This window comes from Mus pahari, chromosome 9 (genome assembly GCF_900095145.1).
Source record: "Mus pahari chromosome 9, PAHARI_EIJ_v1.1, whole genome shotgun sequence".
Lineage (NCBI taxonomy): Eukaryota > Metazoa > Chordata > Mammalia > Rodentia > Muridae > Mus > Mus pahari.
This window is the reverse complement of record NC_034598.1, coordinates 9,423,262-9,444,153: the sequence shown is the minus strand read 5'-3', so window position 1 is coordinate 9,444,153 and position 20,892 is coordinate 9,423,262. Positions and strand designations below refer to the sequence as shown.

General features: G+C 43.9%; 1 protein-coding gene across 3 annotated transcripts in view; it reads right to left on the bottom strand.

Moving 5' to 3' along the window:
* Positions 1-1,727, bottom strand: part of Pdss2 (decaprenyl diphosphate synthase subunit 2) — a 219,317-nt gene extending 217,590 nt beyond the window's left edge. For 2 of the 3 annotated variants that reach the window (XR_003844502.1, XM_029542472.1), the window contains exon 1: positions 1,152-1,717. Coding sequence is in view for 2 of the 3 variants with exons in the window: in XM_029542472.1 (XP_029398332.1) it covers positions 1,152-1,450 (299 nt within the window). In the remaining variant the exon portion in view is untranslated. Of the gene's footprint in view, positions 1-1,151 lie in introns of all 3 variants that reach the window. The other variant, XM_021205072.2, reaches the window with a different exon arrangement.
* Between the last annotated feature and the right edge of the window lie 19,165 nt (positions 1,728-20,892).

The window sequence follows — 20,892 nt, the reverse complement described above, 5'->3', positions numbered from 1 at the left end:
CAGATTGGCCATTCTGATTGATTGCATGATTACATACATGCCATCTAGTTTTTCTGTTTCTTCTCCAGGATGTCCTACTGTAAATCTGTACTTCATTCCCCTTAACTTTGTGACAGATGCCATAGTAATGTAAATCTGCATTTCTCCTGGGGGCTAATGGTTTTGAACATTCCTAAACCCACCTGCCATCTTTTTGTCCAGCTCTTGTTTGCTTTTCCACTTTTGAGTTTGAGACAGAGTTTCTTGTTTAGCCCTGAATTTGCTGGTTTCACTAGACTAAATGTCCATCAAGCAGCAGGGGTCTCCAGTTTCTACATCCTCAGTGCTGGTGTTACAAACCTCCAGCCTTTGTAGGGTTGCTGTCGATCAAAACCAGCAACAAAACTTGTTCAACAAGTACTTTACTGGCAAAGACATCTCCCCTAATACTCTTTGTACTATTTTTATTCTCGTAACTTTTCTGTGTGCTTAAAATAAACTACAAAACATGAGGTGTGAGTTGTTTTTTAAGTGATAAATGTTTTTTTTCTTTTTTTTTAAACCCTAGTGGCAAGTTTAACACTAGTCCAGCATTAAGTGGTAAAAGCGTCAGAGGAGACTGACTTCAATCTGAATAGCCCAATACCTGGGTATTTGCTAAAAGCTGTCTATTCTGCCTGTCTCTCTTGTCTTAACCTTTCTGTAGGTAAACAGCTTAACTTGCTCTGTAGACCAGGCTAGCCTTGAACTCAGACATCGGACTACCTTTACCTCCCAAGCTCTGGGATTAAAGGCATGCACCACCATTGCCCGGCTCGATTCCAGTTTTAAAATACCACTTCTTGAATGTGTCTAAATAAGTATACATCTCTGATACCTTGACAAGCCACGGAGCATCTGCATCTCTAAAAGTTAAGAGAAACTGTAAAACACATTCAAGTTTTTCTTTTACGAAAACCATGTATTCTGAGCCAAGTAGAGGAATGTTAAAGGGACCCCAAAGAGTATTCTTAAAAGTTCAAGAGAAAGAAAGAAAGAAAGAAAGAAAGAAAGAAAGAAAGAAAGAAAGAAAGAAGAGAGGAACTGGCCAGACCCAGAGTAGTGTCCTAAGCAGAATAACTTAGAAAAAGAAGAAACGAGAGGACAGACGAGTGGGACAGGGGGTCGCTCACCTGGCAGTGGTAAGCAGAGGGTGGCGAGTCCCCACCAGCTTCCGCACCTGCATGGCGATGTTGCTGAGCTCGTCGCTCAGCAGGCAGCGCAGGCTCATGAAGGACGCGGGGTAGCCCACGATCTTCTCCGCCTCGGACACCACCTGGCTCCACTGCGCCGGGGACCTGGACGAGCGCCCGCGCCACGAGCCCGCCGCCGCCGCGCTGTCGAGGGACCTGAAGCACCGCCAGGGGCGACTGGGGGGCCCAGAGGCCCCGAGGTAACCGGACAAGCGCAACAGCAGCTGCCGGAGGCTCATAGTTTTCGTTTGGAGTCTGAGAGGGTCGGGGACCTGAGGGAGGTGGCCAGAGAAATGACACGGGAAGCAAACCAGGGCTGAGGAGACACTTTCAGAGTCTAACGGGAGACGGCGATCCCAAACCCTCAGAGACGTGCGGCTTTCTGGAGCCGTAACCAGGAATAACGTTCGCGCCTTCTGCAGCGCAGCCTGGCGTAACCCCGGGCGGCTGCTCAGAGCTGCGCTGGACACCTGCGCGGGAAGCCACAGCCAGTGCCTACATGGAGGGCGCCATGCTGGAGGCGTGAAACGCGGCCTGCCGTAACGATAGGGGCGGGCTGATGAGCGGCCAAGTGTGCTCTTTACTTTACGGCACAGCTGGGACCTCCCCCAAAGGGGCGGAGCTTGGGTGACGACCCGAAGGCGAGAGATGGAAGGGAGCCCGTGCCCCGGGACGTCGGTGTCCGCCCTTGGGCACCCCGCTAGCCCCGGATCTGGGCGCTCTCGGGGTCTCTGCAGCGTTTCCCCCGGCCCAACACAGAGGGAAGCTAATGTAAATAAATGTCTGTGTCGTGAGTCTGCAGTGAGATCGTGGGCCCGTGGCGCAGGCTCGTCGGGAAGCCTTTTGCTCCTGGGCGCCTTAGGCCCTCGGTGGGGACCGCGGACCCTCTAGCTGGGCAACGACGTCTCCTCCGCGGACCCCGCAGAGCTGGAACGCAAGTCGATCGGTGGGGCTGAGCCCTGCTTCCCTCAGCTCCTTGGCCGAAGTGCCAGGATTTCTGTGACAAATCCAGACAGAAGCTTCTGCATAAGGATGCTGTGAGAATGGAATGAAACGTTGCTTGCTCCCCACTCTCTCGTTTCTTGGCTCCGGGATTGAAAATTCACTGGCATGAGTGCATTTCACATATTAGCTCACTTAATCTTTTGTTGCGTTTTAAAGATAATACTATTCCCTGGGTTTTAAGAGGGAAAACGGAATGAGGCACAGCCAAATTGTAAGTTGCTGTGGTCACATTAAGCAAAATGTGAACCTAGAGGATCTGGTATCTTTTTTTCTCCTCTTCTTTGGATACTAGGCATAGAGGCCAGGCCTCATGCAGTAATGCTAGGCTAGTGCTCTACTTCGGAACCGTGTACCCGACCTAACAATTTGGTTATTTGAATACATACTCTTAACCACAACATTAAGTAATATGTTACCCAAAGTTCTTTCTCATTGCTAGAGTAAAATTGTCAGCGTGACGATGCCTTCAGTGCTGGGTCGAGCGTCTTTTTTCCTAGACCACGGTGGCCTGAGACTTACTGTGTAGCAAACTGACCTGTAACTTCTTGACCTCATCCACCTCTGAAATCCTGGGATTACAGATCAGGGAGGGCCACTCTGCTCTTCCCGTGCTACCTACTCAAGCAAGTCTAGCATCTTGCCCTTTCTGATTAGACAAAACAAGTGTTGAAGTCCTTGTTAATCATAAAAAAAAAATTACAAAACCTTAAATTCAATCCCTTAGGAAGAAAAAAGTAACATTAAGATAGTAATATAAAAATAATAAACGACTTGTTACCTACATTTTACACTCAGGAATGGTTTTTAAAATTCACGTGAGCTTTCAAAATTCATAGTTGGTATTTTTTAAGTTCACGTTATGTAAATGAACTAGAAAGACAAAGAGAAATTGTTCACACAAGATGCTTTTAGCCACAGAAGGTCTAGCGGCAAACTTCCTTTGAGTGCCAAGTCTCCTGGTGGTGCTTACAAGCACTCAGGAGGCAGAGGCCGAAGGATCTCTAGGTTCAAGTGCAGCCTGGTCCACATAGCCAGTTCTAAGCTAGCCAGGGCTCCAGAGTGAGGGCTCCATAGATAAAACCTAGCATATAAATTAAAGGTGAATTATATTTAAAAACAGTCTCCCCACAAGGGAGGTCCCGTGTAAGATTCCCAGCAATAAAATCCAAGTATACTACTATGTGAAAATAAATGTAAAAGGTGAAATATTTTACCATTCTAAAGAGTTCCAAGGCCTAAGCTGGGTTGTCCAAGGAGAAGGAAAAGTCAGGAAAACCGAAAGAGCAAGAGAGAGAGAGAGAGAGAGAGAGAGAGAGAGAGAGAGAGAGAAACTGAATGAGCACCTGAGGCTGCTTCTCCAAGATCATGGTACCTTAAGAGTAGCTTTTCACATATTTGCTTTAATAACAATTCACAGCATGTACTTTAATTTCTCCACAGAAGCCAAGTGCATTTTTCTCTGGTCTTGCTCTATTAGCCAAGTTTTTGATTATTCATGGGACTTCTGCTCCCATTTACTTTAAATAACCAGCACTTTCCTTTGTACTTAATAATTAAAATGTTGCATTGTATCTAGTGATAATCGGTTTGGGAAAATTAAAATGATGTTTGCTCTTTAGTCCTCCTGATATATATATATTTCCTTCAATCTTTATAGCTAAAGAGATGCCTGAATTTCAAGTGACAGGCTGTGAGGAGTAAGGACATCTAATGCCACTAAGAATACAGAGTGGCACACAGCAATTAGATAATCACAGCATTGTATACACATTTGCATTATGACCCGGAAATATCAATTCTAGGAACCTATTCCAAAAGGCAAAGTAACTAAAGCAAAAGGTTGTTCATTGCTGTGTTGATTTTAATAGAAAATAATCCAGCCCTCAAAGTGGGGCCTAGTTAAACTAAAGCGGTTGCATCCTGAGCACAACTGGAAGAAATGAGGATCACCTCTGTATATCTTTCAGGATATACATCAAATTAAAAAATGCAAAGTACAGAGTAGTATAACACAACTTTTGGGAACTACATAAGACGGTGAATGTATTTGGCATGTATTCTGAGCATGAGGGGCAGAGATCAGCAGGGAGACTGGCGACTATAATCCTTGGCTATGTAGATTTGGTTTTTGAATCATGTATACATTTTATGTATTCAAAATAATTTTAAATACAAAATAGAAATCTAATTCCTAAAATTTGAAAAATCACAGAAGCAAATGATATAGCTACATATTAAGTTGCTGTGTCATAACCATACCAAGCAAATAACTAATGACTTTTAAAAATGTTATTTTCATCATACGTTGTCCATTTAGCTTTTTTGTTTTTTGTTTTTTCCAGACAGGGTTTCTCTGCATAGCCCTGGCTGTCCTGGAACTCACTCTGTAGACCAGGCTGGCCTCAAACTCAGAAATCCACCTGCCTCTGCCTCCCAAGTGCTGGGATTACAGGCGTGCACCACCACTGCCCGGCCTTTAGCCTCATTCTTATGGCTTATAGAGATATAGATGCTATTACTTTCTAATCCTATATGTTATATGCAGAGAGTTGTTAGGAATGTGGATCTTTCAGAGTAAGTAAAATCCATATAATACTAACGTTGAGTTAGAAATAATAAGTGTATGACTTTTTTCAAAAATGTTTCTTATATAATAATAAAATGTATTTATTAAAAAACAAAAGCTTTTGCTTTGAGTATCAATTGTATAGTATAAGAATCTTTAGCATTGTGTTGTACTTTTGATACACCGCTTTCTATAAAAAGTAGGAAGGTGCTTTGGAGAATAGTAGATTGCATGCTGGAACATACACACACCCCCAATGTATGTAATGGATGTCTTGTAGTCTTAGAAATCAAGGAAGCCGTTTAAGTCTAAAAGACTAGTAAGACGGGACAAAGAGCCAAAGACGCCAACATAAAAGGATTGATAAGGGGACAATGTGACAATCAAAAAGTAGGAAGAACTATAACTGATTGAAATTCATCGATTACACATGAGCCCATGCATTCATAACTAGATGCAACTTGGGCAATAATCTGAATTCCACCAATGAGTAAAAGAATTGAGTGTTTGTCCTGCTTCCCTGGGCAAATTCTGCTCAGTGGTCTTTAACCCTGGCTCACTCCCTTGAAAACTGAACCTGAGACAAGGGCCTACTCTTTAGGCCGTTGACTTTGGACGGTGATCTCAGGATACCTAGGGAAAGTGAAACAAGGAAAGGCAGTCTGAGAGTATTCTTGAATTAGTCACCACCACAGGCCACGAGGCCTTGAGCCACGCAGAATAGACTGCAGAGTTGTCAGCTGAAGTGAGAAGAGAGCACATATTAATATCTTACAGTTCGGCTGGCCCAGGTTTCCATCTCGGGGCTCTGGCTCCTCACACCTCCAGAGTGTAAAAATGTGTTAGGCGGAGTACGCGCTCCTCAGGGATCAGGGGGTTGTGGTGGAAGGACAAAAAATGAGATATATGCATGTCCCAAATATCTGCAAATGTATACGATGAAGAGAGGTGCTGTTGAGTAATGGTTCTAAGAAGTAGGTAGCCACAGAAATGGCCAAGCAAAAGATGGTTTGGGAAGATGTAAGACAGGAAACAGGCCTCTACTAGTGGGGTGACCAAATTGCCTAGATGGTAAAAATAATTCCATTGAACAAAACAGAAAGGATAGAAGTTAGGAACCAATGTTTTGTAATTCTTTGTAGGTTTGTTGATTCAAGCGTCAAACGTTTCATCATCAAGAGAGAGACTGGTAGAGTACTTAGCCAGAGAGAGCGTGGTAGGCACCCTCTGTAACTAGCAGTCCATCTTGATGTCAACAGGGGAGGTCCGGGCATACCTACGTCCTGGTGAGGGACATCGTGAAGGACACACCTCCGCCAGAGCAATATTTTATCAAAAATCATTGACTCTAGATCTCAACAGCTCTCTAGTTTCCAGTCTTTAACAATTTCAAGAGCAGTAGATCAATTAAAAAGCCACTGCACAAAAGCTGACCAGCAAAGCCAGCCCCTGGGATAACTATTAGCAAACTGTATGAGTTTTTCCCAACAAAGAGACAAGGAGAGAAGAAGAAGAGAGTAAAGGGATTGCTCTGAGTGAGATTTTTAAGGACAGCTAACCACTGCTGTTTGGTCTTGTTACAGGCCTTCCCTCTGACAAGCTGACTCTAAAAACTCAAAGAAACCTGAAGATGCTTTTGATACATCAAATACTGCAAAGCAATTATTAATCGGTGCAGGTCTGTAAGAAACATGCCAACATTTTTATTTGGTGCATTCTAAAGCCTATAGCAGCAAGATACTGATGTCAGGAATATGCCCTAGGGCACAAAAGAAGCGTAGGCCAGTGACCACCTCCTGGTGGTGGAAGTGTTTGGCCTTAGAACTACTAGGGAGGAAATGGCCCAGGACCCACTCTCTCTTTCCTTTCTCTCCCTACAGGGCTGCAGAGTGGAACTGACTAGCAGGGAAGCTGGCTAAGTTCATACTAGGATTAGCTCCCTGGGACAAGTTGGTCCTTTTATTTTACCAGGACTCTTGCCAGGGGACAATTTTCTTTTAGACCTTGGATTGGGAAGATTTCTGCCGAGGTTTTCACTTGAACACAGACAGTATTATAAGAGGCCAGACACCTGGGTTTTACAGTCCCTGTTCTGAATAGCTACACGCTCATAAGGCTCATCTGTAAAAACAGAAGTAGGTGGTCCCTTGGGTCCTTTTAAATGCCAAAATGATTTTAAACAAAATTAGTAGACTAGCAGACTGATCCTTGGGTCATCATCTTCTCTCTCCGACTTCACTTTCCTCTCCTCAGCCTGATCGGTCTTAGTGTTAGCCTTGGTTCAGTCCTGAAACCTACACAGAGGATTTCAGAGAGTGGCCCATTGGGCTGCATTTCTTCTGTTTATTTGAGACAGATTCTTGTGTAGCTGTCCTTGATAGGGCTATACAGTCAAGGATGACCTTGAACGTCTGACTCTCCTGCCTCTACCTCCCATTATAGGCATTATAGGCACACACCATCAAAGGAATCCAGCATGATTCTTTAGGCCTGTGTTGGCCTTCACCTCGCCACTGTTCAATGCTGCTTCTGCTGGTACCACACAGTATCTGTGATCAACTGAACGAATGATAAAGGCACAGACCGGGTCCTGAGTCTCCATTCCCATCTTCGCAGTCTACCTTGGATTTTTTTTTTTTTGTAATAGTTTTATGTGTCACCACACCATCTGAATCAAAGCCTCATGGCTTGAGGACCAGATATCGGTATTTTTCAAATACTCTCCAAGAATTTCTGATATGCAGGCTCCCCTTCCCTTCCATCCCCCTCCTTTCTATTCCCTTCCCTTTATTCTTCTCCATTGTTTTCTTTTCTTTTTTCTTTTAGAAAGGTACATAAAACTCCATTTCCTAGAATTCTGGTACGTTCTAATATACGTTTGTTGTATAGAATATAACAAGGTAAAAGGTTGAGATATATATATATATATACATATATATATATATATATATGTATATATATATATGCACTGTATATATGCACCATATATATCACATATAATATTATATATATATTCAAATAATAATGTTATTTCAAATTATAGTATCATTTCAGCAATAGATGACCTAGAATATCCCTAAGGGTCATGGACCGATTTCTTCTGTTTTGTAACACGTTTTTTCCTCTAACATTGAATAATCTTTCAATCATCGTTATACAGACAAACAAATCAATGCTATCAGTTAATGTTTAGAAATCCCTTTTCATGCATTTATGAAAAAGCCAGCCAAGCTTTTTGTTGATAAGTTCAGTGACCAGTTAAATAAGTCAGTGCAATGTAGATTCATTCTAATTTTAGAAATAACTATGGCTCGGCTCAGTGCTTATTTGAGAGTACTTGCTATTTTTGCAGAAAATTCCAAAACACTTCCCAGCACCCTCTTGGTGGCTTTCATCTCCACCTCCAGGGGATCTGGCGCCCCCTTGTGGCCTCTGTATACACAAACATAAGAAAGACTCGGGGCAGGGCACTGTTATTAGCATTGCGAATATGGAATCAGAGAAGTCAGTTTGATGGACTAGGAAGATCCTTTAAGGAGATCAGATGATGAGGGCAAATCATGTAAGGCTGATGGCTCCCAGAAACCCACGTGAGAGAGCCGTCCCTGTCAACTACTGTAGTATCAGAGCTATTTCTTAAGATTGTCCTTGTTTAGATCACCCAGAGGAACTCCGCTGTGTTCTGTTCTTTGAAATCATGCCATAAATAAACATCTGTAGTAAATATGTTTGAACATTACAGGGCTCATAGGACTGTGTTGGGAGTAATTGGCTTGAAGTGCATAACAAAATAAAAGGAGTATGCTGGTGCCCAAAGCACTAAAAGTCGCTTTATTTTTCCAAGAATAAAAGAGACTAGGTCTCTAAAGTCTAAACAGAGAATGACTACAAAAGCTGTTCTTTCCATGGACAGTGACGGAGCTTGGTGATTCAGAGGTCAGATATGGAAGCCAGATGCTCTGTGCTTGAATTCCAGCTTCACGATTAACTAGTAGTGCGACGCGTTGAAAAATCCTCTAAACTACCAGCACTGTAGTTTTCGCACTTGTAAACTGTGAAGGGGAATAATAAGCACTATCAATGAGCAATTATTAAGATTATCATGAGCTCATAAACACAAGGAACCTAGCTCAGCGACTGGCATAGAGTAAGCTTATAATACAAACTCCCCTTGGCCTCCATTATTCAAGGGAATGGCTTTTACCTTCAAACCAAAAAGAAATACGAAGCTCCTTTATTTCTTGTGCTTTTAGGAAGACAGCTGTTTTTAATTCCAGAACAAATAATACAATTTACCCACATAGCATAGGCATGTAGATGTAAACGGAATTTGCCCACATAGCATAGGCACATAGATGCAAACAGAATTTACCCACATAGCATAGGCACATAGATGCAAACGGAAGATAGGTGAGATACTGTGATGACAGGTGAGATACTGTGATGCTTCGGAGTGTCACAGTAACTTTGTTTTAAGGCTGTTCCCACTTATAGGGCTTACAATTTGTAACTAAAATTTTTAAAAATTGAGACATGATCTAACTCTAGCCCAGGCTTACCTGGAGCTCACTATGTAGCCCAGGCTAGCATCAAGCTCACCATAATCCTCCTGTCTTGTCTTCCCAATTACTGGAATTGCAAGCATGACCTACCATGCTAGTCTTTTATAATTTTATTTTTAGAGATTGTTATTTGTGACGGTTTGTATATGCTTGGCCCAAGGAGTGGCACAATTAGGAGGTGTTGCCCCTTTGGAGTAGGTGTGTCACTGTGGGTATGGGTTTAAGACCCTCATCCTAGCTGCCTGGAAGTAAGTATTCTGCTAGCCACCTTCAGATGAAGATGTAGAACTCTCAGCTTTTCCTGCACCAGGCCTTCGTGGATTCCACCATGCTCCCACCTTAATGATAATGGACTAGACTTCTGAACCTGTAGGCCAACCCTAATTAAATGTTGTCCTTATAAGAGTTGCCTTGGGCTGGAGAGATGGCTCAGTGGTTAAGAGCACCATCTGCTCTTCCAAAGCAAGAGTTCAAATCCCAGCAATCACATGGTGTCTCACAACCATCCATAATGAGATCTGACGCCCTCTTCTGGTGCATCTGAAGACAGCTGCAATGTACTTAGATATAATAATAAGTAAATCTTAAAAAAAAAAGAAAAGAATTTAAAAAAAAAAAGAGTTGCCTTGGTCACGGTGTCTATTCACAGCAGTAAAACCCTAAGACATTATTTACTATTAAAGACATCTTTTTACATTTTGTTTATTTTGTATGTATGGTGTGTGGTGTGTACCACATTTATGCAGGAGCCCTGTGGATGCCAGAAAAGGACACTAGATCCTCTAAAACTGGAGTCACAGGTTACTATATGAGCTGCCATGTGCGTGCTAGGAATCAAACCTTGGCCTTCTCAAGAGCAGTAATGGTCCCAACCACTGAGCCCTCTCTCCAGCCCTGAAGAGATCTTTTGAATTAGGCTTCTCATGGTGTTTCTTATAGATATAAATATAGACCAGCCTAATAGTGGGTCCGAGCTGCTGATCTGTGTTGTGCTTGATACAGCACACAGTATCTGCTTCTGTGTTTATGTGCTTCTGTGCTTCTTCTTCTTCAGTCTGCTCTCTCCCTCTTCTGCTTTCTCTCTGGAGATCTCTCTGTCCAGATTACAACAGAGGAATGGATACAGAAAATGTGGTATGGTACATTTACTCAATGGAGTACTACTACTCAGCTATTAAAAACAATGACTTCATGAAATTCTTAGGCAAATGGATGGAACTAGAAAATATCATCCTGAGTGAGGTAACTCAGTCACAGAAGAACACACCTGGTATACACTCATTGATAAGTGGATATTAGCCTCAAAGCTCAGAATACCCAATATACAATTAACAGACCACATGAAGCTCAAGAAGAAGAAAGACTAAAGTGTGGATGCTTCAATCCTTCTAAGACTGGTGAACAAAATATTCATGGGAGGAAATACGGAGACAAAGTGTAGAGCAGAGACTGAAGGAAAGGCCATCCAGAGACTGCCCCGCCTTGGGCTCCGTCCCATATACAGACATCAAACCCAGACACTATTGCGGATGCCAAGAAGTGCTTGCTGACAGGAGCCTGATATAGTTGTCTCCTGAGAGGCTCTTTCAGAGCCTGGCAAATACAGAAGTGGATGCTCTCAGCCAACCATTGGACTGAGAATGGGGTCTCCAATGGAGGAGTTACAGAAAGAATTGAAGGAGTTTGCAACCCCATAGGAAAAACAATATCAACCAACCAGACCCCCCAGAGCTTCCATGAACTAAACCACCAACCGAAGAGTATACATGGAGGGTCTCATAGTTCCAGCTGCTTATGTAGGACATCAGCGGGAGGAGAGGCCCATGGTCCTGGGAAGGCTCCGTGCCACAGTATAGGGGAATGCCAGTGTGGGGAGGCAGGAGTGGGTGAGCACCCTCATAGAAGCAGGGGGAGGGAGGATGGGATAGGGGGTTTCCGGAGGGAAAACTGGGAAAGGAGATAACATTTGAAATGTAAATAAAGAAAATATCCATTAATGATAATAAAAAGAACAGATTACAAGCTAGTTGGGTGGAACCCTGTCCTGAAATTACCATTTTACCAAGCCTGAGCCTAACCTTGGTCTCCCCTAAGCAGACCTAGAGTCCAATTGCCTTGAACTCAGGAATCTGTCTGCATCTGTAAGCATAAACAAAAACATCTTAGCTGGGTGGGATCTCCTGCTAACACTCTGTCTCACAGCTCAGCTACTTTTGTTCCTTTAGATTCGAGAAGCCCCTGATATAGTTCATTTTCATCTTTAGTTTTTGCATAGTATGAGAAATTATACACACACACACACACACACACACACACACACACACACACACACACACATTTTGGTTTTTCAAGACAGAGTTTCTCTGTATAGCCCTGGCTGTCCTGGAACTCACTTTGACCAGGCTGACCTAGAACTCAGAAATCTGCCTGCCTCTGCCTCCCAAGTGCTGGGATTAAAGGTGTGGGCCACCATGCCTGGCTGGAATTATATATTTTTGAATTCACATATTTAGAGCTCTTTCCCACACCCTTAAGGGCTGTCCTGAAGGTCCCAGCGTTTACCTTTTTGCTAAAACATTAGCCACACCTTTGCCTCCTGGACTCTTGCTGTCTCAGATCATAATGGAGTCATTACCACTTACAGAGAAGACATTCCTCAGAGGAACATGAAAATACATACATTATACAAACTTATGTCATGGCAGCTATGGACACTCTTGCTGGGCTATGTCCACTGTCTCAGGGGCAGGAATTGTGTCATTCTGTCCCCACCAAGGCTGTGCTGGACCAGCAAATATACAATATTATATATATGTCCTAGTTTAAGGTTTGGGGTTTTTTTTTGTTTTGTTCTGTTTTTTTAAGACTCATTTTGACTCTTTTGGGTCTTGGCTCCAGGATGATAAAACAAACAAACAAAACAAGAAGAAGGAGGAGGGGGAGGAACAACAGTAACAGTTGTGCCAAGAAAGGCCAAAGCCATGTGCAGCCAACTGTGTCCAGTGAATGTTCAAGAACAAAGCCATTAAGAAGTTTGCCATTTGGAACAGTGGGCTTCCTGCTGTGAGGGACAAGCTGAATGTCTAAAGCAAGTGTCTCCGTTGCTAATGTTCTTCCCAAACTCTATGTCAAGCTGTGTTCCTGCATGAGCTGTGCCATTCATAGCAAGTTGGTCAAGAATCTATCTTATGAAGCCTGGAAGGACAGACCGCCCCCCCCCCCGCCCCTGAGCGCACGTGCACACACACACACACACACACACACACACACGCACACGCACACGCACACGCACACGCACATGCATACACACATGCATGCACACGCGCGCACACACACTGCCACCATGCTGTACCACGACCTCCACCAAAGCCCATGTAAAAGAGGTGGCTTCATAAGGACAGGTGAAAAAAAAAAGAAGACCGTGGAATAAAATAAAATAAAATGGAAGCTCTACTTGAAAATATTTATTTTATCTTTAGTCATGGTGCCTAAGAAGGCTAGCGGCTCGGGCCATCTGCAGCTGGAGTTACAGGGAGTGTTGAGCCATAGGGCACGGGTGCTAGGAATAGAACTCAGTCCTCCGGGAAAGCGATGTGTGCTTGCTCTTAACCTCTGAGCCATATCTCCAGCTTTATTGTAGAAAAATTCAAACTTTACCGGAAAGTAAGACAAATAGAGCGAGGAGCCCTTAGTATGGGGAATTATCAGTGTTTCGTGCTCCCTTTCCAACGATGCTGGAGTATTGCTGATCAAATTTCAGATACTAAAACGTAAGTATTTTGGAAATTTTAAAAAAAAAAGTAATTCCAGAACAATTGTGCCCAACAAAACCACCAAAATTCTTATATTCAAATGGCTTCGGAAATATTTTTATATAATTTACTTAGTTCAGTTTATAACTACTTGGCCCCATAATTTGCATAGTCTCACAGTAGGTCTGCTTATTTTCTGTAACACTGACTAGGAGTCGGTCACATGACATTAGATTACTTTGCTACTGGAGGAAGAAGGAAAGGATGCTGGTAAAGTCGTTGTGGACCAGTGTCTTGGCTCAGTGGCTAAGGCCCTGTGCCATGAAACCTCAGGAGTTGCAGTCCATCCCCAGAGCTGACAGGAAGGAGAAAGAACAACCCCCAAAGCTGTCCCCAGATCCCCACACACATCAGAACAGGAGCATGAGTACTTAACAACTTAAAACGTAAAGCGGTTGGGGCCTGAGAAGCAGCAGCAGGCTCTGTGGGCATCCAGACCCCTACGCTGCAAGGTCTGGCCAGCATCTGTCTTCAGTAATCCTTTGGGTGTGGCTCCAGCTGTTCATTGATTCCCTACTCCCTTCCTTAAAAATATCTCCACAGGACTTATCTGTGACATTTATACTTGGGTTCTCATATTTTATAACCATGCCTGAGGGTTTTGTTTTGTAATTTTTTTTCTCTCTACCGAACCATTTGTATACCTTTGAGGATTTAAATCTGAGTTTTTATTGGTCTTCATTTTTTAGTGTTTTTAATGTTGATTTAATGACTGCCAAAAGCAGCCCCGAGGGTTTGGATGAGGCGACACTTTGTAATTACGTTATAGGTTACTTATAATTATCAGAATAAATAAGGTTTCCCTCTCAGAGTAGGTGGACGGGAAATAAGTAGCAAAGGTGGTGTTTAAGCAGATAAAATGTTAATATGTCTGTATGGAGGAATTCTAAAAATAAGTGAAACTGCGTCTTTTGGTGGGTTCCTACTATATACCCCATTGCAGCCAGGGAAGCAAATAAGAGAAACAACTTCATTGATCAGACTCTCAAAATAGTTAATGTTTTATCTTGCCTACTTATTTTCCTTAAGTCTGATTTATTATCTCAAAGTCAGCACTGCTCTTCCTCCTCCTCCTCCTCTTGCTCCTCCTCCTCCTCCTCTTCTTTTTGGAGTTTGGTTTGTGAAAGCCAACAGGGTGACTAGGATACAAGATTCTAGAATCAAATGCAATGGATCCAAACTGTGGTTTCAGTAGTTCCCGACTGTGTCTGTGAGCAAGTCATTTAGTCTTCTGAGCCTTGGCTACTTTGTGTGTAAAACAGAGACACAGGAAAAGGAGGAGGAGGGGGGAGGGGGAGGGAGAGGGGAGGAGGGGGAGGGGAGGGGAAAGGGGAGGAGGGGGTCAAGAAAAAGAGATTTTTATTTTTTAGGGTTTTTTTTTTTTTTCAGTTTGACAGATATTTATCTCTATTCCCCTCGAGGGAGAACATTATCCCTTCCACAGCAATGTTAGTCTTCATTAACAGAATATGGGTAGAGGTCCCAGCGGGCTGATTCTAAGCCTGGCATCTTGTAGCTCCACTTGCTCTCACACACTTCTCCCAACATGTGAGAAGAGCATGTCTCAGGTGTCTGTAAGGGATGCAAACCATGTGTTCATGGACAAAGACCTGACTCAGCAGGCAGAGCCTCATTAATACCTGGGCACCAGAGTCCAGCTGAGAGCGCAGAAACCTAGTTGGCCTGTAGATAGATCGGTAAGGCAGCCTTGCTCTGAGTTACTGGGGTTTCAAGTGGTTTATTACAACAATTTCCTTTACAGCACTCAAAGCTCACTAAAAGGTAAAATTACTGTCTTGACTAAATGACGTTATTTACATACATCCTTTAGCATGGTGCTAGGCATAGAGTTGGTGCTCTAGGTGAGGATTAATGATGAATATTGTTACTATCATTTTAATTGCCACTCATTGAGTTGGCAGGAAGGAAGCCTCACTTGACAAGCGTATATTCAAACACTCAGCCCCATGCTTTTGAACTCTGTTTATGCTGCCTTACTTCTCTGAATTCCCCAAATACGGAACATTTGCATCTGATTCTCTAGATGATGGGGCATGAGAGAAAGAGGAAGACATCTTTGGGATATAACCCAAAAGCCATACGAGATAGTAGGAGGGAAAGCCGTCGGCAAGCCACCGCTAACCTTTTTCTCGGACTTAAACTTTACATCCATTTAATTGTGTTTCCCATTTCAGTTAGGACCTGAGGCTGCAGTGTTCCATATGATATTCTAAAATGGAAATATATTTATCAAGGAAATGCTCTTTACAAATACGAATGCTGCATCATCATGACTGTAATGCCTGAGCAACTGGGAATATACGATGAGTATGATACATATCATATTCTATGGATTTTAAGACATGAATTTGATCACATTTTTACATCTGTGAAATCAAAGTGTAACTTATGATTGATGGCAAGTAGTAGTTTAACTGCTACTAGCAAAATCTCAGTAGCTTTCAGTGTGTGTGTGTGCGCGCACGCACGCGCACACACACACACACACACACACACACACACACACACACGAAGGCTTTGGCTCCACTGGGCTTTTGCTGGGATGGATCTAGCTGGGATGGACTGAGCTGGGCAGAACTCTATATTGCTAAGCATGTTATTTTAGGACCCAGACAGGACTAACCACAACCTTGGACTCTTTGGATGAAGGATCAAATGCTGATTTAAACTTTATAAACATATATAAAGCTGCTTGGGAAGGTGCCCTAGTTTTCTGTTTCTGTGACAAAACACAATGACCAAAAGCAACTTGAGGAGGCATGTATCTCTTATATGTCCATGCCACATTCCATCACTGAGGGAACTGAGGGCAAGAGCTCAAGCAGGAATCTGGAGACATAACTGAAGTACCAACCATGGAAGGGTACAGCTTCCTGGCTTGCTTCCTGCGGTAGTTTGACTCTACTTGGCCCACTATTAGGAGTTGTGGCCTTGCTGGAGGAAGTGTGCCACTGTGGGAGTGGGCTTTGAGACCCTCTTCCTAGCCACATGGGTGACAGTCTTCTCCTGTTTGCCTTCTGAACAAGATGTAGAACTCTCTGCTCCTTCAGCACCATGCCTGCTTGAATGCTGCCATGCTTCCTGCCTTGATGATAACGAACTGAACCTCAGAACCAGTAATCCAGACCCAATTAAATGTCATCCTTTATAAGAATTGCCTTGATCATGGTGTCCCTTCACGGCGATGGAAACCCTGAGACACTTCTCATGACTTACTCAGCCTGCTTCTTATACAACCCAGGACCACCTGCCACGCTTGGATAGACTCTCTCACATCAACCATCAATCAAGAAAATGGCTCACAGACATGTCCACAAGCCCATCTGATGGGGGCATTTCCTCAAGTGAGACTCCCTATTCCCAGGTGACTCTACTTTGTGTCAAGCTGACAAAAAAAAAACCAACCAGCACATATGGTCTTTGTCATATCCACTTACATTCGATTGGTCAAAAGAAGTCACGTGGCTGGGCCTGACAATGGAGTACAGATGTGTGTTCTCCCCGCTGTTAAGCTGAGAAGGCATGTGGGGACAGAAATTGGGAACAGCAACAAAATGTACCATGGCAACATTTTTTTTTTTTCTTTTCTGGTGGTACATTAAACAATGGTGTATTTCACAATGGCTGGCATCTAGCGTCAGCGTAATAGACTATATCAGGGCCGAAAGAACCTGTCCTCCAGGCATGGTATTTTAGAAGCTCTTTCTTTTTCCTGGTTGAACTTTACAAAAAAAAGGAGACTTGTCCATTGTTTCTTTTGGGACTTTCTTCCCCTTAAAGCAAAACACTTGTGAGGGAAGTGGAGGAGACCTGTTGACACACTTCTGGTAACCCTTACTCTGGTAACTCATCATTGTCACCTAATTTTGTAGATAAAGAAGGTTGACTCATGGGCACGTGATTGGAGGGCTGTATTCACAACATTCTTAACTATTAACTAATCATTAATAATTTTTTTTCACACAGTGGAGACTTATACAGCACCCACTCTATCAATGTCCTTTCTTGTCATTAGAAATCAGCAGGAAACGTAGCGTCGGGGGTTCTTGATCACATGGATTGGCCAGGGACAGGTAGAAGGCAGCTGGATAAGAGAATTTCAGGTGCGGATGGCAGCCATGAAGAATAGTACTTCTAATGCTGGGGTAGAGAACCAAGGTACTGTAGATACAATTGAAGTGAAAGTTTCTGGATAAGTCACGTGACAGACTCATGTGGTGGGGCTTGCATGGTGTTTTGCTGAGGTAAGACCTGAGGGAGGACACCTAATGTTTGGAGGAAGTATAAATGGGACTCAATGGACAGTGGCACTGTGCTTACATAGCTAGCCTTGCAAGGCTTCATTAATCTCCGTCTTCACCTTTGCTCATCTTCGCTTTGTTGAGAGAGGCATGGCAGAGAACATCTGGCATCCTGACTGGTCCTGGTCACTTCCACTGACTCACAGAGGCCTGGCAGTTTCTCCTGGATTTTGCCACCACTGCTGATTCATGTCTGGTATACTGATACTACTGAACTAGATGGTCGGCATCCTGACAGAGAGTGGAATTGCCCCAGAGAACTACTTCTAAACAGGTCCACGGCCCCTCGTCCTATTTACCATCTTTTCTTCTCTACCTTTGGATGGTGGGGTAGGAGAGGGGTCGAAGCATTTGAGAACCATTATTAAAAGTAGTTTTTTAAAAACCTAAGTCTAGAGCTGGAGAGATGGCTCAGAGGTTGAGAGCACTGGCTGTTCTTCCATAGGTTCTGAGCTCAATTTCCAGCAACCACAAGGTGGCTCATGACCGTCTATAGTGAGATAAGTAAAATCCTAAGTCTATATAAAATATTGAAATTGAATTGCAGGGAGTCAGCCCTACAAGGACCTGGGGAAGCATCCCAAACAGACTAACAGGGATATAGAGTTCAGAGTTTGTGGATAGACTACGGTAAGCAAGCATCAGGGTATAAGTTAAAATGAAGATTACACTGAAAAGCCCTCAAACACAGAGACATGCATACATGATAAAGCCTTGTGTTTTCCTCACAACGATGAAAAGGCTCAAATAGGCAGAGCTGGCTACCTCAGCCCTCAACTGTTCTCACTATGGGACTTCTATCCCGTGACAATCAGTACGGCCACTTCCAGTCCCTCTCTCTTTCCACCTGCCCTGATAGTCCAGTCAAGAGGAGTGAGGGAAAGTGAAGTAGAAGACCGGTTATTTCTCCTTAAAGATTCAATCCAGAAGTTCTCCCACCACCCTGCCTACGCCCGAGTGATCACAGTGTTGTCATACGACAGTGCACAGCTGGGAGGGCAGTGAGGAAATGCTGATCCTTGGACTCCTGCAAATGAACAAGCTGTGCTGACTCTTTCCTATCAAGAAAGATGTAGGCCGTTGTTAGAGGAGACAGAGTTTCATCTGCAATGTGAGTGGTAAAGTTGGTAACACGGGCAGAACCTCAAGTAAGCAAGGCTGTACAGGCCATGGCAAGGAGTTTGGATTATACAGGAAGTGTATTGACTATCTCCTGCAGCTTTTCAACCCACATCCCAGTGTGGAAGCGTCACCTCATGTTTTTTCCTGTGGATCAGAACTTTGAAATACTTGTATGGGGCAGGTTCCCCTTTGGGTCTCTTGGGCCACTGAAATGAGGTCATTGGCTAGGCCTGTAGCCATCTGACTGGAGCAGAGAGATGCTCTCCTAAGATGGCTTAGTGTGTATTTATTGATCAAAAACTCAGTTCTTTATAGGCTGCTGGTTGCAGGCTTCAGTTACTTGCCAGATGAATCTTTCTAGAGATTTCCTTGAGTAGTGTCAGGACAAGCAACCGACTTTCCCTAAGTAAGGAAGCCATGCCTCGTGCTTCAATGTCTTGACCCCAGACCCCATCCATTGATACTTGGCCACATTTTGTCTGTGACTGTGACAACCGTCATAAAGGAAAACATTTAATGGGGGCTGGCTTAGAGTTTCAGAGGTTTGGTCCATTATCATCATGGCAGGGAGCGCAGAAGCATCCAGGCAGATATGGTGCCAGAAGAGTTAAGACTTCTACCTCTTGCTTCTCAGGCAGCAGGAGACTGTGTGCCCGCTGGCACACCTTGAGCATAGGACCCCGAAGCTCAGCCTCCACAATGACATAGTTCCTCTAACAAGGCCACACCCCCTCTAACAAGGCCACACCTCCTCCAAATAGTACCATTCCCTATGGCCAAGCATTCAAATACTCGGGTCCATGGGGGCCACTCCTACTCAAACCACCACACTGTGCCTCCCCTGCTCCCACAACCTGTTAGTTGCCAATGTTTCACCCATAAGAGGTGAGGCCCTATGAGCTCTTTCCTTGTTCTTTGCTAACTGTCGGCGGCCCTGTTTGTATGGGTTGGGGGCTAATCCACCCAGCTGCTGTGAGCCCATGATCACCATGCTAAGTCACGATTGGAGAGTAGCGCTCCAGCCTTCCTTCCTGTCTCTGGGTCTCACATTCTCCAAGCCCCCTCTTCTGAAATGTGTCCTGATCCTGAAGGGAGGTGTGGTAAATGCCTTGTTTAGGAACGAGCACTCGACCATCCTTTATTTATAGCATACTGGGCAATGGCAGACCTATTTGCCTCTATTCACTCTACAAAATGAGGCTTGTCTCATAAACTGAGAATAGTTTATTTTTATAGATTTAAACTTAGATATTTAGAAGTCAGTGTGCTTGTCATTGTTCTATTGCTGTGAAGGAACACCAAGACCATGACAGCTCTTATCATGGAAAGCATTTAATTGGGGCTGGCTTAGAGTTTTGAGGTTAGTCCATTATCGAATGTCTGGGAGCTTGGTGGCGGGCCTGGCATGCATGGTGCTGCAGAGAGAGTTGAGAACTACTTCCTGATTCTCAGGTGGAGAAAGCAAGACTGGGTCTGGTATGGGCTTTTGGGACCTCAAAGCCCACCCCAAGTGATAGTCCTTCAGCAAGGCCACACCTCCTAATCCTTCAAATCCCATCCAACAATTCTACTCTTTCATGATGATTCAAAGTATGAGCTGTGGGGGCCATTCTTATTTGAACCCCTACTACAGTCATAGTTTTTTTTTTTCTGTATTTTTGTTGTTGTTGTTGTTGTTTGATCAAGTTTTCTTCTTAAGGAGAAAACCTCCAATCCAATCAGGGAGCCGTTGCTTACCCCATGGTCATGTCACTATTACGCAGGTGGGTTCATCCTGGCTGACTGACTGGGTTTGAAGTTCATAAGAGTTCACAGCTTGGTAAAACCATTACACGCCTTTACTCCCTGTTTGAATGAAAATGGCCCCCGTAGGCCCACAGGGAGTGGCACAATAGGAGGCATGGCCTTGTTGGAGGAGGCATGGCTTTGCTGGAGAAGTTGTGGCTCACTTTTGCTGTTTCAGGAACTCAAGCCAGGACTGGTGTGGCTCTCTCTTCCTGCTGCTTGCTGATCCAGGTGAAGAACTCTTAGCTCTTCCAGCACCACCTCTGTCTGCCTGCCACCAACGCTTCCCGTTATGATGATAATGGACTGAACTCTGAACTGTTAGCCAGCCCCAGTGAAATGTTTTCCTTTATAAGAGTGGCCATGGTCATGGTGTCTCTTCACAGGAACAGAAACCCTAAGACAGAAATGGATGCCAGGGCCTGGGGTATTGCTGGGATAGGCTGGACCATGCTTTTGTTTGGAGGAATGTGGAATGCTTTGGGACTTTGGACTGCACCATCCTGG